Source organism: Dasypus novemcinctus, chromosome 6 (assembly GCF_030445035.2).
Source record: "Dasypus novemcinctus isolate mDasNov1 chromosome 6, mDasNov1.1.hap2, whole genome shotgun sequence".
In the NCBI taxonomy this organism is placed as follows: Eukaryota; Metazoa; Chordata; class Mammalia; order Cingulata; family Dasypodidae; genus Dasypus; species Dasypus novemcinctus.
Genome location: NC_080678.1, coordinates 90821578 through 90838427, shown reverse-complemented (window position 1 = coordinate 90838427; position 16850 = coordinate 90821578). Strand labels below are relative to the sequence as shown.

General features: G+C 54.7%; 1 protein-coding gene across 1 annotated transcript in view; it reads left to right on the top strand.

Annotated features, from left to right (window-relative positions):
* ALOX5 (arachidonate 5-lipoxygenase) overlaps positions 1–16850 on the top strand; it is a 48412-nt gene that overhangs the window by 22325 nt on the left and 9237 nt on the right. Inside the window, exons 4-6 of the mRNA XM_023586745.3 lie at positions 4514–4636; positions 11241–11347; positions 12086–12258. Of these exons, the coding sequence (XP_023442513.2) occupies positions 4514–4636; positions 11241–11347; positions 12086–12258 (403 nt within the window). The remainder of the gene's footprint in view (positions 1–4513; positions 4637–11240; positions 11348–12085; positions 12259–16850) is intronic.

Here is a 16850-nt window from a genome sequence, read left to right as displayed (position 1 = left end):
TATCTAAATAACGATCATTTTGTTTCTTATTTTCCATTATTCTCATCACTGATACTCTTTTCTTATTGCATGACTGGAATTCCCAACATAAGTAGCAGTAAGAACAACCCATCCCTCTCGGTCTTGATTTTCAAGAAAATCCCTCTGGTGTTTTTGTTTGGTTGTTGAATATCATATTTGCTATTTTTTTTTTCAGATAAATGTTCTGTACTGTATATAGGAAGTTCTTGGTCCCTTCTAGTTTAATTTCTGTTTAGCTTAATTTCTTCAAAAGGGTGTATGGGTGGTATGCTGAATCCTTGCTTGTCAAAAACAAAACAAAACAAAACAAACTTCTCCTGCCCTCACCAATTACTTGATAATGTTCTTTTTTTTAAAAAAAAAAAAAAAGAAAAGCTGGTAAATGCTTCATACTGTCTGCATTTTCATTATGGCTAATGAGAAACCTTATGGTAATCTGATTGCTTTTCTCAGAAGCTTGTGAGACACATACTTGTCTTCTTCCCCCTACCCTCACCCCCTACCCATAGCTCTCATATTCTCCTATCACTTTGACATTTTTAAATTCAATCAGTATATGTCTTGGTCTGCCTCCATTTTCTTTCCTCTTTTTTATTCTTGGTCTAGGATTTAGAGAGTGCTTTCAGTCACAAAACTTAGGTCTTTTTCAGTTTAAGAGCATTTTTCTCTATTATTTCTTTGATTTTTTACTATTCTCTCTAGCCCTTTCTTTCCTTTGGGAACTTTTGAAGTCCAGAGATGCTGGATTCCTCTAGGCTCTTGGCTGTGTCGCATAAGAATTTAAGAATGTGCCCGTTTAGTTAGGCCAGTAAAGAGTTTATTGAGAAATGAGGGAGAAGGACGGAAGTCCCCACCCTGGGTGTGGATGCTGCTTCTCCAGGCAGAGGAGACTTTGGGGCTGGGGGCTGCCTCTATGAAGCCGGGCTCCGCTCCCCCTTTCCTGATGTGGGAGCAGCCCCCGCTGTGCTGCTCTGACGGCTGCCCCACCTGGCAGCGCTCGGGGGACCAATGGGGAGGCCTTTTTTTTGTTTTATCCAGGGCTTCCCCTTGACCCCAGGGAGTTCCAAACGTGACCTCCCTGCCGGGGTCTTTGGGGACTTTCCCACTTTGTTCCTAGGAGCAGCCCACCCTCGGGGGTTCTGGGCAGGGTCTCACCACCACGTTCCCTGCTGGGTCCCAGTGGTGCCTTCTCTTTCCTCTTCTCCCTGTGCTCACCTGGCTCTCCTCTCCTCTTCGCACATTGAACCTTCTGCACCCGGCTACCGTGCTTAGCCACACCACAGCAGGACACACGCCTCCAGACTGCTATGGACGCCCAAGACCTCTGACCCCCTGCGAGGAGTTGGGGTCCACACAAGACCACCCCCACTTCTGACACCATCTGCAGGTTCAGGGATTTCCCCACACCAGCCTCCTGCTCGCTGATTTGCTAGAAGCAGTCACAGAACACACTGGATGGCATTTATTCCAGGGGAAGGACCCAAATTAGCCCCAGCCAGGGGAAGCAAGGTGGGTTCTGGAAGCAAAGCTGCCCTTGGCCTAGGATGCAAGGCTCTCCTGGTCTCTCTGTGGCTATTCGCAAGCAGTATTGCCAGCCTAGGAAGCTCACAGGAGCTTCACAGTCCAGGTTCCCATTGGGAACTTGGCCTCCAGCCTCCCTGCCCCTCCCCAGGAGGCCAGGCTGGTACGTGGCCTGAGGGTCCACCTGTGAGCCTAGGAAAATCAGGTGCAGGGGGGGTGGGGCACCACAGATAGCAGAGAGGCTCCCCCGGCTCCGGACGTTCCAGGAGCTTAGGGGTTACCTCCCGGGAGTTGGGGACAAACGCCAGGCGTCTCTTTGGACAAGGCCAGATTCTTTGCTACTTGCTGGTTTTCCAGCCTCCTGAATTTGCATTCATGGTTTCCATTTCTTTTGTGTTTTCATTCTGTGTTGTGCTACATTTTCTTCCATTTTGCATAGAGCAGCGCCTGGCACATAACAACTGCTCAATAATTATTTGCAGAATGCATAAATGTGGTCTTCTAGAAAACCAATCAGTTCTTCGCAGGAACTATTCTTTCTCCATTTCTCCATTGAATTTGTTGAGTCAGAAATCATGTTTTGTGATAGCAGAAAGCCTTTTTTATATTCAACCTGTAGTTCGGGAAGTATTTCTATTATTTAAAAATTAGTGTCTTTCCTGCTACTTCCTTAGTTCTGGCTGGTTGTCCAGCTTGGCTTTCCTCAGTGGGCTGGGATTTTTTCCTTTATCTATGCATGTTTGGGGGTGTGAGGTCCTTCAGGTCCTATTCAGGTTAGGCTGTCGGGGGCCTCAGGCAACAGTGACCTACCTGTCAGTTGAAAGCATGTGGGTGTTTGGTTTCAGAGGGCCAGTAACAAACCAGCTGGCAAATGTCCTATCTCTGTGGAAGCAAAGCCGGAAGTCCCCAGTTTCCTGATCTGAGTGATGGAGAGACCGCCCTCCCCTGAGCTCCCAAGGCGGGCATTTCAGCCGTCAGTACTGAAGGGGGGTCCTTCTCTGTGCTAAGGAAATGTGTCGCATGTCTTTCCAGGGAAACTCTACACTTAGGAAACGGGGTGACATTTGCTGGCATATTTATCCTCCTTGGGCTTAATGTTTGCATCCTGAAAAAATGCAGTTTCCCTGGGCTCTTAAATCAGTTAGAGCCCTCAAACTTCTTGGTGCTGTGGAGAAAATTGTTGGTCCTGCTTAAATTGAGATGACTAATGAGAGTTAACTAATTGACAGCTGATCCTTAAAGGGCTGCCAAATAAGACTGGCTCAACTTTAGACATATATTGGAGAAGCCATGAATTATTAAAAAGAAAAAAACGGGGGGGGGAGGGGGGAACGGGAGCGGATGTAGCTCAGTGGTTGAGCACCTACTTTCCATATACAAAGTCCTAGATTCAATCCCTGGCATACCTCCCAAAAAAAAGTGGGGGGGGGGGGGGGAGAGCGGGAATCAATAAATTAGTTGAGGCTTGTACAGAGAATAAAAATAGGTTTTCTCAAAGTCTAGGAGGTAGGATATTATAAGGAACCCTCAGTGAAAAATGTAAGGTGCTGTGTAACAGAAAACACTCTTGAAAATGGGTTTGCTGTAAGATCAATCCTATCCCAGTTCATATCCACCTATCGTGACGTGAATGAGAGGCTGTCTGGGCCAACAGGACTCCCAGAAAAACAGTGGGGATTTTGTAACATTAAAAATGCAAGGTCATGTTTAAGGGACGCAAGACTTCTTTGTGATCTAAAATCTGCTGAACATTATTCTTTCTTCTCATAAGAGACATTCAAAAGGAAGGAGAATCAGAAACAAAAATGAAAAAGCTGAAATTCCTGAATATAATTTTGTTTTTTAAACAAACACAAGACCATCCCTTCCCTCCCAAGAAACTAGCGGCTTTCTGTTTTGTGGTTCAAATGTGGTGATAAATAAGGATGTCAGGATCTACAGACCGGCTGGATAGAGTAAATGGATTGTCTTTGATGATAACAGTCTCCATCTCAGTTTGCCAGGGCTGCTATAACAAATACCACAGGCTAGTTTGCATCTCACTCTTTTGGAAGCTAGAGGGCCAAAATCAGGGTATCAGCGGGGCCCTGCTTTCTCCAAAGCCAGCAGCGTGCTGTTCTGGTGGTGATTTGCAGGCCTCCGCCTCCTGTGACTTAATCTCTGCCTCCAGCCCTGGCTTCTCCTCCTCTCTCCCCTGCTCTGTCCTCCTCTGTCCAGTTTGCTCCGATGGTCAGGACTGCAGCTCTACCTCCACCCTGATTCACCTTGCCTAATACTCTCGTCAAAGCTCCTATTCACAAATGGGCTCACACCCACTGGACCAGGGCTGGACGTGCACCTGTCTTGTGGGAACACGATTCCATCCAGAACCATCTCTAAACCTGCTATTGGCCAGCAGGTTAGAGCGAGGGCAGCCCTTGCACGCTCTGGGCCCTGGGGGTGGGGGGCTCCTTGCACAGCCACAGTGCTGCTTATGGACCCTAATTGTAAGACCGGAAAACGTTCCCGCTTCCCCCGACCACCACACACCAGATGGGCGCACGGTCTAATGATGCTGGCGTTGCCTGGGCCGGCGTCACACTGGATGCCCAGGGTGACGGGGAAGCTTAACCACCCTCCTCCCACGGTGGAGGACCACATGGGAGGCACCGCCACTGCGGGGTGCCTCAGACCAGCTCTTTGGAGGCTTCCTTCCTCCCTCCTTTATCCACACCAATTCCACTAGCGCTTTGCTGCAAGCCCCAGTGTAGGTCTGGGGGCCTCTAGCCTCCCACTATGAGGGCTCCCGCCAGACCTGGGCAGGGGTCAGTGCGTGTTCCTGGCGCTCCCAGCCCAGGACGCACAGTCAGCAGACACGGTGACCTGACAGGTACACTGGGACCAGGTGTACCGTTGTCATGGCAACGTCAGCCTGGGGGTGGGGCACGATGGCAGCCATTTCACCCATCCTCTCCCGCCTTTTCATGCCCAGATGGATGGAGTGGAACCCTGGCTTCCCCTTAAGTATCGATGCCAAGTGCCACAAGGATTTACCGCGCGACATCCAGTTCGATAGTGAGAAAGGAGTGGACTTTGTCCTGAACTACTCCAAAGCGTAAGTGCTCCAGGATGTCGGGCCGCTGGGCGGCCCCAGCAGGGTGGGCCCTGAGTCAGGGAGCCGCGCCCAGCTCCTCTCCCCAAAGCCTTTGGTCTCACCTTGGGCACCCTGCCTTGCAGGATAAGCTGACCTACGCCGGCCCCAGCCCAGGGCTCCAGGCCACCAGGGGGTGTGTCCTGGGCCTCCGAGCTGGTCGTACCCCGGCGCCCGCGCCCACACACCCTCGCCCCTCAGCTCCGGGTCGCAGGCGGACAGTGTCCCGGCCAGACGCCGGAGGGCAGGGGCTCCATAGGAGCAGGGCTAGCGTGCCTGCAGCAGCCCCTCGCCGGTCCGGGGGACCCCCATCTTGCAGTGGAGAGAGCTGAGGAAGGAGGAGGAGGATGCCTGGCCCCAGCCACCTTGCCAGCCGGCGGCAGAGGCACCAGCACTGCTGAGAGGGCATTACCATAGGGCGTCTGTTTAAACTTGTCACCTCCTGAGACTCACCAGGGTGTTCGTTCAGGAGGCGCTTGCTCGACAGGGCTTTGCGAAGCAGCTGCTCCCCCTGAGAAGGGGGCCTTGTGCTTGGGCTTATGAAAGGAAAGCCGCGGGAGGCCCTGGGGGCTGCCTTTCAGGGGTGGGACAAACCCAGCCAGACCCTGCCCTTCCGGACATCTGGGAAAACCTCTCCACCGACACACATGTACACAAACACGCACAACGTGCACACTACACATGCATGCACACAACACACAAACATAACATACATGCACACCCCTGAACATACGTACACTCCCATTCACTTACACACACACGTACACAGTGCCCACGACACTGTGTGTACACCCCACACATACACACAAATAAACACACACACATACGTGCATGCACACACATATGCACAGTGGTCACTACACATTCACACACACCCCACACATACATACACATAAACACACACACATACGTGCATGCACACACATATGCACAGTGGTCACTACACATTCACACACACCCCACACATACACATTCACACACAGACATGCCTGCACACGTGCACATACACGTACTCACACCCACACCACACGTGCACATACATGTACACACACACACATACACATACCAAACCTCGTGACTGGCCTCTGCAGGGAAGCCCCTGGAGTCGAGGACCACGTGCATTTGTTTCTCTGAGGCCACAATTAAATGGGAGGGAGAAGAAAGGGACTGTCAGGCCTCGGCTGGGTACAAGGCACTATTGAGGTGCTTCCTGGGTAGAAGCGTCTAGTTTAACCTACACAGCAGTTCTGGGAGGGAGCTACTATTGTTGACAGTTTCCAGATGAAGCAACTGAGGCTCAGATGAGTCACAGCCAATGAATTTGCAACAAGGTCATATAAGCAAGAAGTGGCAAACCCAGAATTTGAACCCAGTGCTAGAGAGTCTTCCCCTGACTACAACCCAAATCAAACTGGAGATAAAATGAAATTCAAACACCTGGGTTTGTAACGAAGCAGTGCCCACCACTGGCTTACCTGGAAAATCACAGCGATTAAATGTTTCACTTTCCAGCCAGGGCTTGGTGTTTTTGAATCAAAGGCACTTAGCTTTACCAGGGCAAAGCCCACAGCAGGAGAGGACACGCAGGGTGGGAGGCCCTTGAGAGAGGGGCACCACACTGCCGTGAGGAGAGGCTCTGCCCGCACGTGGTGGGTGGATGGGTGGGTGGAGGGAGGGAGGGAAAGATGAAGAGAGGGAGGGTGGATGGGTGGACAGATGGACGGATGGATGGAAGAAGGGAGTGGTGGAGGTAGGAAAGAGAGGAGGGAGGACTGGGTAGTGTGAATGCCCAGTTGTGCCTTTCTTACGTCACAGGTCTTTAACGGAGAGGACATATGCTGCTCAGTGTTCCTTAAAGTCATTGTCCTCTCTGGGCGCAGGAGCCTGGCACAGCAGCTGCCACAGAATAGGTGCTCCGAGTTTCTGTGGAGCGGCTTGGTTATGACCCAGCTGGCTCGCAGGGGGCCGTGTTGCACACTCACAAGCACCTTCTCCGGCTCACGGGTTCCCCCTTAGGGGCAGTGGCAGCCCCGGAGCTCTCAGCCGCATAGTGCACTGAGTAATCCAGGCAGCTGAACGGCTTCTCTGCAGCCTGGGAGGGGGTACAGCTCAAAAGCCTCGCACACCCCATGACTCGCACGTGCAGCAATCTGAAGCCCCTGTGCTTCACCGTCCACCCATCACGAGGCCCTGGGAGCTCGAACCCCCTTCCCGCCCCACCATCTCTTCCCGGGTGGGGGGGGTGGTGTTCAGGAACATCCTGCCAGATTTTCCTGCCTTCAAGGAGGGTGCAGACTGAGCCACATGGTCGGGGCAGCTCAGAGGGACCCCGCCGGGAGACGTGGGGTGCGTGGGAAGGGCTCTGGGCCGGTGAGCCCCTGGGAGCCGTCTGATGTCTCTTAGCCTCTGTCTCTATCTGAAATTGAGAGCACAGCTCCAGCCCAGGATTGTTGGGAGAATAAAACGGGACCAAGTAGTGTTCGTCCATCCTGGGCAATAGGGCCAGACTGGCCAGGATCACACGTTGGCGCCATCACCTGTCCACTGAGCGCCCCCTGCCTCAGAGGCTCCGAGCAGGCTCGCCAGCAGAGTCCAGGGGGCTTCCTGGAGGAGGGACATCCGAGCTGCCCTCGGGGCTGGCCAGGCAGACAGAGCTGAGAGGTCCAGGGGATGGGAAAGGGCGTGCCATCCAAGCACGCAGGCTCTGCCAAGTGCTGGTGCAGCGGCCAGCCCAGACAACCAGGGGGCAGGCACCGAAGGACGGGCGCCTGCTGTGTTTGTTGAACACTTGTTTGCAGCCTGGAACCTGACTGCGAGGGTTGGAAGGGCTGATAAGGAAATGTCCTCTTGAAATGCAATTGAGAAAGAGTTTCCTTCCCAGCACAGAAAGTGACGGTGCAGAAAGGGACTGGGAGGGAGGATCCTCCTGCAAAGAGCAGCCTGCCCTGAACCATCACCCCCTCAGAGGCAGAGCCCAGGGACCCTGTGTTTCCGAGAAGGTCATTCATCTGCTGTTTAGAGAGGTCGAGGAGTGTAGGGACCCCAGGGCCCTTGGGATGTGCTGCTCAAAAGTCACGGGGGACCTTGGGGAGGGCACTTTCAGCAGGGTGGGGCAGAGGGGGAGGAAGTGACACCCTGAAGAGTTCCCATAAAGAGATTCTTCTGTGCACTGCGTAGGAAGGGGCTGAACGAACCAGATGGAGGCGCCGGGGGCTTGGGGGGCAACTCGGGCGGTGCTGCAGACTGGGCAGTGAATGTGCCCCCGGCCCTGGCTTCAGGCCTTCCCATCGACCAGAAGTGCTCATCAGAGCAGAAGTCGCCAGTGTGCGTCCAACTCTTCATGGGCCAGCGCCCTAGAAGTATCATGTCAGCCCTGCGGGATTCAGCCACAGACGGGGATGCCGAGGCACAGCGAGGCTGAGGGACCTGCCCGGGGTCACACAGCTGGGAAGCGACGAGGCTGGGTGAGGCCAGGCCATCCCGCATCAGCCCAGGCCGCTCAGCGCCGCCCGGCGCCCTCGCAGCTGCCCTCCTCTCGCAGCTGCCCTCCTCTCACCTCACCCGGCCTGGCCCCTTGGCGCCCGGCCCCGCTCCAGAGTCTCCACACACCAGGGGGATGCGGGGCCTCCGAGACCCTCCGGTCCAGCCTGCTCCTTGGAGGGATGGGAAACTGCCCTCTGCCAGGTGCAGGGCTGAGAGAGCCCGCAGCCCGGGCCCGGCCGGCCCCCTCCCTGGCTCCTGCCACAGCCACGCTGCCCGGCCAGGCCCTGCCTGCGCCATACCGAGGCTCTGCACGAGGCTGCCCAAGAGGCTGTGCCCATTGACCTTCGGTTCGGTCAGTTTTGTTTCCTCATCGCTTCCGGGCAACACAGGCAGCTTGTTTCCTCGAGCCACCTGCGCTGTCTGAAGCGGGCCCAGCCTTTGCCTGGTCAGCTCTGGGCTCCCCCAAACAGCGAAACTGAAATGAAAAATGGAGAAGCTGTTGGAAGGAGAGGGGCAGGGGGAAGTAGAGGAAGCAGGAGCTCCCACCTCTCCCCGCACAGCTGGTGTCCTCCTCGTACCAGCAGCTCAGCGTGGGAGACGCCAGGTACGGAGGCAGGTGCTAGGGCCCAGCCTGGCTGGTGTTACCCGCTGTGTGGCCTCCAATGAACTGGATGCCTTCTTTGGGCTACTGTTTCCTCTTTAGTGCAACAGCAGCTCTTTGAAGTCCTCAAACACTGTATGTCTCTATGTGTGTAGGAATAGTTTGTATCTAGATGACATACCACTAATTTTCCTCCTAACTGCACTTCTTCCTAAACCAGTGGCTTCCTCTGAGCACTGCCACACCCAGCCGTTTTCAGAGTGAATCTTCTGCGGTCAAAGGGACCCAGTGATGGAAACTGTGACCCGGGCAAAGCGGCGACTCACTTCCCATCCCCTGCAGGTTCCCCAGGGTGGGTGGTGAGGGTTTCCCGGGCACCTCTTTCCTGGGTGCCTGCCTGGTGCCAGGGCCGTCCTTAGGGTGCCCGGGGACAGCAGGGGCTGGAAAGACCCCTCCCAGATTAAGTCCTTTTCTACACCCAGAGGGAGGCTAGTGTCACAGTGAAGTAAGAGTTCACCCCCCAGATTCTCAGGATCTCCTGGGCCGGCAGGAGGCAGCAGGGGGCTCTGGGTGAGGATGGAGGAAACAAACGCTGGAAGAGGCTTAGCTGGAGGCATTCGGCTGCCTGCAGCGGTGGCCCCAGAAGAAGACAAGTCTGCAAAGCTCTCCCTTGCCCGCCCGGGGGGTGAAAGTGATGAGACAGCAGATGGGCTGGAGGAAGCAGCTCTGGGGACGGGGCACCACGCGGGCCGAGAGCCAGAAACCGCTGCGTTCCGCGGGCTGCACCCAGCACCCACCGTGCGTCACGGGCCCCCAGTGACTGACCCGGCAGCTGGGACACCCCAACCTGCAGACGAGGAAAGGAGACTCCAGGTGCTGTCCTGATCTGGCCTCCTCGGGGTCCCAGGGCACCCACTGGAAGGAGAGAGCCGTCCTCTCAATGGAGGCTGCACCAGAGGGCAGTGTGGATGCCTGGTCGTCGCCCGGCTTCTGTGCCCAGCAGGCCGGGAGGGACCCCAGCGCAGCGTTCACTAACTTGCTGCCTTCACGCAGCTTTAGAGGGCGACTCGCCCGGGACGGAGGAGCTGGGGTGTCGCTGACCCCTGCCCTGCAGCCGGCCAGCCCCACTCTGGGCATGGCTCCCTTCCCATCGCCGGGTTCACTCTGGACAAACCCCTCCCCAGCTACTGGGCTGAGGAGGTGCGAGAAAGCCTTGACTCCCAAACATACCCACGAAAAAGCCTGGAGGTCGGGGCGCCGAGCTGCCATAGCTCAGGGCTGCTGCTTCAGGGTCTTGTAGGGTGGGGTGGGTGGAAGGGGAGCCTGCGGGGAACCTGTGGAGCCCCGCACCACAGCCCCTGGCCCGGGAGTGCCCTGTGTGCGATGGGGGCCTGGGCTCAGTGAGCAGCTCCAGATCTGCCCAGAGTTGGACGCTAGTGCAAGTGAATTTGAACTTCAGCTGTGGTGAGAGCAAGAGAGGAAATGAACGGGCAGTGGTAGGACGGGGCCTCAGAGGAGGACGGGGCGGATGCCCAGGGAACGCAGCCTCTTTGCTGGGGGTTGGAGGAGGAGCCGAGGTGCACTGGGCGAGCCCCCAGATGCACGCACCCCCAGCGTTCAGTGGGAAAGGGGCCCGGAGCCCCCCACTGGGGAGCCCCACATGTCAGGGCCCTGAGTCAGAAGGCACCAGAGACGGGGTGGGGAGGCCAGACTCAGAGGGGCAGCGGGGGCCGAGGCTGGGGGAGCTGGTGGCATCCGTGGACAGTGGGGCAGAAGCAGGCTGCTGCGCGTTGCTCTCCGTGTCGAGCGCCAGGTCCAGCAGTGGAGCACCGGTTAGCCTTCTCCATCCTGGGTCCTGCCCCTGCTCGGGTTATGTAGGGAGGCTGGGAAGCCTCGCCTTCTCTTCTTCCACCCCCCAGGCCCATGCCACGCCCTGCATCCTCCAGGAATCCTGTGGGGTCGCTGAGGCCCACCGCTCCCTCCCCCTGGCCTGCAGCCCCCGTTTTCTTTCAATTGAGTGATGTGCCTCGGCTTTCTGTTTGGCTCTTCTCTGTTTCCATGGAAACATCTCTTCCATCCTTCTCAGCCACAGGCACAATCCGGGTCCGGTAGAATGTAAACCCAGGAGCTCGGTATAGCAGCCGCGCAGGAAGGGTTCAGCCCCGTCCCTGGAAGCTTCAAGGAACTGGCCCAATAAGTGGGGGTCAGCCAATGTTTGATGGAGCCCTGGACGGATGAATGAATGAATGGCCGCCTGCGCAAGTGGAGTTAGAGGCCCTGTAGGTTGTTCTAGAGGGTAGCCCCCCCGCTCTCTTTGGTAGGCGAGATGCAGGAGAAGGCGCGCTGGTGCGGGTGGCGGCCTCCTTGGCCCCAGTCGCTCTGGGGGGGGTTGAAAGGTCCAGTGAGACGACGCCGACACAGGCTCTGCAGACAGAGGCCTAGCCGGGGCCCCTGGCAGTGGAGTGATGTGTTCCCTGCCCGCAGGATGGAGAATCTGTTCATCAACCGCTTCATGCACATGTTCCAGTCCTCCTGGAGTGACTTCGCCGACTTCGAGAAGATCTTCGTCAAGATCAGCAACACCATTTCTGGTGAGCATGCGTGCGGGGTGCCTCCTGGGGTGCTGGAAGACAGGGGCGCCGTTTCCCTGTCCCGGCCCCGGCGCCCAGGCCTGCTGTGCGTCCCAGGCAGGCACCCCCCTCAGTGCACTGGGAACTGGGTTTGCCTCCGATCAGCCTCGTTCATAGGCGTTTCTCTTCCTTGGGCATATGAGGTGGAGCGCCCTCAACCTCCCTGCATCATCGAAGGTCTCAAAAATGTCAGAATTTTTTCTTTGCAAGAACCAATCATTTACAATGCTCATAAGCAGAGGAAAGGCAGGATTTCGCTTGCCCTGTAAGCATGTACTTTAAAAGCAACATTTTTTTTTTTGAGTGAGGATTTGAGAATTGCCAGTAAGGGCCCAGGGAGGACAACACATGAACAGAAATGATTGGAGAAAAAATAGCTGTGGAGATAGCAGCCCTTTGCAAACTCCCTGAGGATCGTCAGCCCTCCTCTCCTTGTCCCTCCATCTGGGCTCAAGGACCTGAGGTTCTTGAAAGGGGGATGCCCCGGGAGCCTTCTGCGTCAGAGCGGGCGAGGCGTGCCCTGGCCCGGGTGGCTTGGCTCCCGAGACATGCAGGGAGATGAGCACGGCGAGCTGAGCCTGTGGCCAGTCAGCCCTCGGGACTCCTGCTCTGTGCCAGGGTCTGGAGGGCCCCGGCCCGGGCGGTCCCCCCGGCCTCCCCGCCCAGAGCTCAGGACAGGCCCACGCTTCTCCCCTCCAGAGCGGGTCATGAAGCACTGGCAGGAAGACCTCATGTTCGGCTACCAGTTCCTGAATGGGTGCAACCCCGTGTTGATCGAGCGGTGCACGAGGCTGCCGGAGAAGCTTCCGGTGACCACGGAGATGGTGGAGTGCAGCCTGGAGCGGCAGCTTACCTTGGAGGAAGAAGTGGAGGTAGGGCCTGGGCTGGCCGGGACCGCGGCAGTGCCCTGACTGCCCGGTCGCGGAAACCACCTCCTGCCGGCCGGTGTTCACCCAGACTCCATCTCCAGGCACTTGTGCCTGACTGACGGCAAGACGGAGAAGCTGCCCCTTCCTTTTCCTGGCAGCAGGAGGGCTGTGAACGCGAGGGTCCCGAGCATCTGTGCAAACTGTCTTGTGCAACATAGGAAGGGGAGTGGGGGTGATATGTCTCCACGATGCAGATGTCTGGGGATGTAATATCAGCAGTTGATGAAATTTACTTACTAGGGCCTGATTGTGTACTGGACCTTGTGAGAGATGCTTGTTGACACACTTTGTCCTCAGATTCTGTCACCCACTGTTCTAGTTTGCTAAAAGCTGCTGAAAGCAACATACCAGAAATGGGTGGGCTTCCACACTGGGGGCTCATTAGTCTATTACATGCTTACAGTTCTGGGGCCATGAATCAAGGCACCACAGGTGATGCTTTCTCCCCAAAGACCGGCACGTGGAGGCATCTGCCAGGCTCTCCTTGTCTTCTGGTTCCATTGCTTCAGCTTCTGGCTTCGTCCGTCCTAGGTTCTGTTGATTCCAGCTCCTTGCCCTCGTGGTTTCTGTCTCTGCTACTGGGGGTTTATCTTGGTATCTCTATATTCATCCCGTTTATAAAGGACTCCAGGAAGAGGATTAAGACCCTCCCTGGGTCACGCCTTCCTGAGGCGACCTAATCAAAAGAAGTTCCCTCGACAACAGGTTTACACCTGCGGGAATGGATTAGCCCTAAGGACATGATTTTTGGGAATCCATAAAAGCCTCCAACTACCACACCCCCTCACAAAGGTGAGGAAACTGGAGAAAGACGCAGAACAGGAGAGAGAGAGCAAACTGAGGGAAGTTGTCGCTTTCTCGTTAGAAAGGCTGGAGTCCTATGTTCCTGCCATCACCCTCCTGCCACCCCAGCACTCTTCTCCACTCCTTTTACCTGCAGGATCAGCTCCACTAGTTCTAAGGTTAGGCTGACTTAGAAGTGACGTCCACACCTGCGCAGCAGCACTACTCTCAGTCTGCCTCTTCCCCCTGGGCTTCCAGCCGCCCACCCCACTCAGCCGCCCACCCCACCCTGCCTTCTGGCTTCTGCTACCTCCAGCCACCCTGTCCTATTGCTCAGCGGCCCCTCGGGGCTCCAGCCAGAGCGACAGGCACTGTTGGGGTCCCCCGGCCCTGACACCCTGCCCACCTGACTCCAGGACCGCTGCCCAGCTGCAGGTCCCCGGCGAGGCCCCTGTCCCCATTCAGGTGGTCCCAGCCCTCTCCTCCTGGACCCTCCCAAGTCCCAGGCTGTTTGGGCAACTAGGAACAACACACGCAGACCCGTATTTCTCTGTCAGTTCAGTAGCTGGACATTGACTCAGTGGCTGTAGGTTTCAAATTTCAAATCAGAATTACAGACCCTTAAAAGCCTAGTCCCAGAATTGAAAGCGGCAGAGCCTCCCACCACCCAACTAGGGGCCCTTCCTTCGCAGCCGAGCAGGGAGCTGCCCACCACCACTGGGGGGCGTCCTTTACCACCTTCCAAGACAGATGGATAACAGGTGAAATAAATAATTAGCCAAACTGCATGGGAGGAGCACAGTCCTCCAGACTGCCACGCCGGCCCAAGACTTATGACCCACTTGCAAGGAGCTCCCTAGTTAGAGGGCAGAGTCCACACAAGACCACCCTCACTCTGACACCAACCGCAAGACACTGTCCTGTGCAGCGCAGGAGGGGACTTGACAGTGATCATCCCCAAACCACCCTCGGGTTTAATGATTTGCTGGAAGGACTCACAGGAACTCCTTGAGAGCTCTTATACTCACAGTTATGGTGTATGCCAGGAAAAGGGTACAGAAAATCAAAGGAAGAGACGCAGAGAGCAGAGCTGGGAGGGTTCCCAACACACAGCTCCATTGTCCTCAGGAGGCAGCACCCTCTGAGCAGGCCACGCGTGATGGTACACAGGGAGTATCGCCAACCTGGGAGCTCACTGGGCTCCGATGTCGAGAGTTATTAAGGCTTCAATACATAGTCATGACCGATTGGTCAGTGGCCCACCTGTTTGAACTCAGTCTCCAGCCCCGAACCCCACACTCCAGCAGTTTGGCCTGTATTGTATGGTCCAAACACGATGAAGATGCCCACTATGTGTCACTTCATCAGCATAAAATGTTAGGTATGGACCTAGGGGCCCCCGGGAATAACAAAAACACTCCTATCACTTGGGAAATCCCAAGGGTTTAGAGGGTACCTTCCAGGGGTCAGGGACGAGGCCAGCCCTCATGTGGGACAAAACCAAATTATTTACCACCAGGCAGCTTCGTCACCACAGTCATCTCTTTTTTTTTTTTTAATATTTATTTATTTATTTATCCCACCCCCCTCCACCCCATTGTCTGTTCTCTGTGTCCATTCACTGTGTGTTCTTCTGTGTCCACTTGTCTTCTCTTTAGGCGGCTCTGGGAACCCATCCTGGGACCTTCCAAAGTGGGAAAGAGGTGCTCAATCTCTTGCACCACCTCAGCGCCCTGGTCTGCTGTGTCTTTTGTCTCTCCTCTGTGTGTCTTTTTGTTGTGTCATCTTGCTGCACCAGCTCTCCTGTGCGGGCCAGCAGTCCACTCGGGCCAGCTCTCCGTGCAGGCCAGCTTGCCTTCACCAGGAAGCCCTGGGAATCAAACCCTGGACCTCCCGTATGGTAGACAGGAGCCCAGTCACTTGAGCCACATCCACATCTGCCACCACAGTCATCTTTCATTTGCGTTAAGGAGTGCTTCATGGTCTCAACACTCCATCATGGCTTTGGTCGTAAAACAATTTTCTAGTAGCCATCATTGACTCTTACCCATGCTGCCCCATCTCTTACACACACACACCAGCACAATTCTCCTTAATTTCTACCACCCTCTGTGCCACCTTTCCTAGACAGTATCTTAGTGATCTGTGTTAAGCTTGTGGTCTACTCTCTCTCCTAAGTTTTTGTTTTCAGCTTTAAATGTGCAGTTATTTTTTTTTTAACACACAGACAGATATTTGAGCCCTGTTATTGGTTTTGACTCATAGCTACAACTCTTCAAGACTGATTTAATCCTTAGACGTGATACTAGGAATCTTTTGGTTTCAAGTGGCTCTGAACTCGTTACTGAACGCCTGACAGGTGCAGAGTCCTCCAACTCTGAAAAGCTTTGGGCACCTCTCCTTCTTTTCTCAGCAGCAGGTCCTCAGCAGTCCACTGCGGTCTGTGAAGAAGGTGCTTGTTGCAGCCTGCTGGGCTGCTCTCACAGAACCCCAAAAGGTTTTGGCTTAACAACAGGAATGTCCTGGCTCACAGTTTTGAGGGTAGAAGAAATCCCAAATCAAGACATCAGCAAGGCTTGCCTTCTCCCAGAATCTGTTGTGTTCTGGTGCATTCAAGGAGCCTTGGGGCTCCTTGACTTTCCCACCTAATGGTGATGGCTTTTCCCTTTGTTACTCCTCTGGTTTCTGCTGACTTCCAACTTTCTCCTGTGTGGCCTTCTCCAACTTCTGGCTTCTGGATGCTTCTCTTTTAAGACCTCCCATAATATGGAGTAAGACCTCCCCACTCAGTGGGGCCATACCTTAATTAAATATAGCATCTTCAAGAGGTCCTATCTATAATGGCTTCACACTGTTGAAGCTATGGTTACGAATGGTTTAAATTAGAGTATGTAATTCAGTCTACTCCAGTGCGCAGATGCCCACACAATAAGAGCTGTAGACACACACATGCCCTTTGAGCCTCTGTTGACTGACCCTTCCTAACTTTGCCACTTCTTCCCAGCCATGACCCACCACCCCTTCCATTTTAACTTGCTTCAAACAAAAAAAAAAACAAAAAGGCTTTAGAAAAAGGATCCTTCGCCATCGACCTACACTGATCACATTTAGTTTGGCTAAACTAAACACTCACCGCCTCTGTGAAGTTTCACAAGGGCAGCTTGACGTTGTCCCCAAATCACAGCCACAGTCATCTTTCAGTGACATAATAACTACAGAAAAGGGCACGAATCAGGAGTGCAAGCACGCTCACTGTGTTTCCAGAAAGTATGCCCACCACTGCAGACTTGCACATCCCTCCACGTCCCCTCCTCCCAAAGGCGACCCTTATCCTGATTTCTGACACCAGAAGCTAAGACGACTGCCTAGTTCTGAGCTTTATGGACCTGGAATCTTAGATCACTCCTCTTTTGTATTTGACTTCCTCCATCGATTTCGTCAACACTGTCTGTTTTCTTCTAATGAAGCTGCCAGCCTGGGTAGGCTTTCAACATCTTTCATGAGGACCAAGGTTTCAGGTGCAATAAAGAAAGGTGGAATTGCTGCTGCCACTGGAAAACAACCCAAACCTGTGAAAGTGCTTTGGCTGCTCTGACAAGTGTAACATCAGCCTTTAGGACAGAGGGCAAAAAGCAGTAATTTAATTGCTAAACTCCATGGCAGTTCCCGGGAACCTCCAAAGGCTGCCTATCCTCCCCCTCCCCTTCCTGAATTTTGGGGTCCACCTCTGGCTGCAATTGATTTGGGCATAT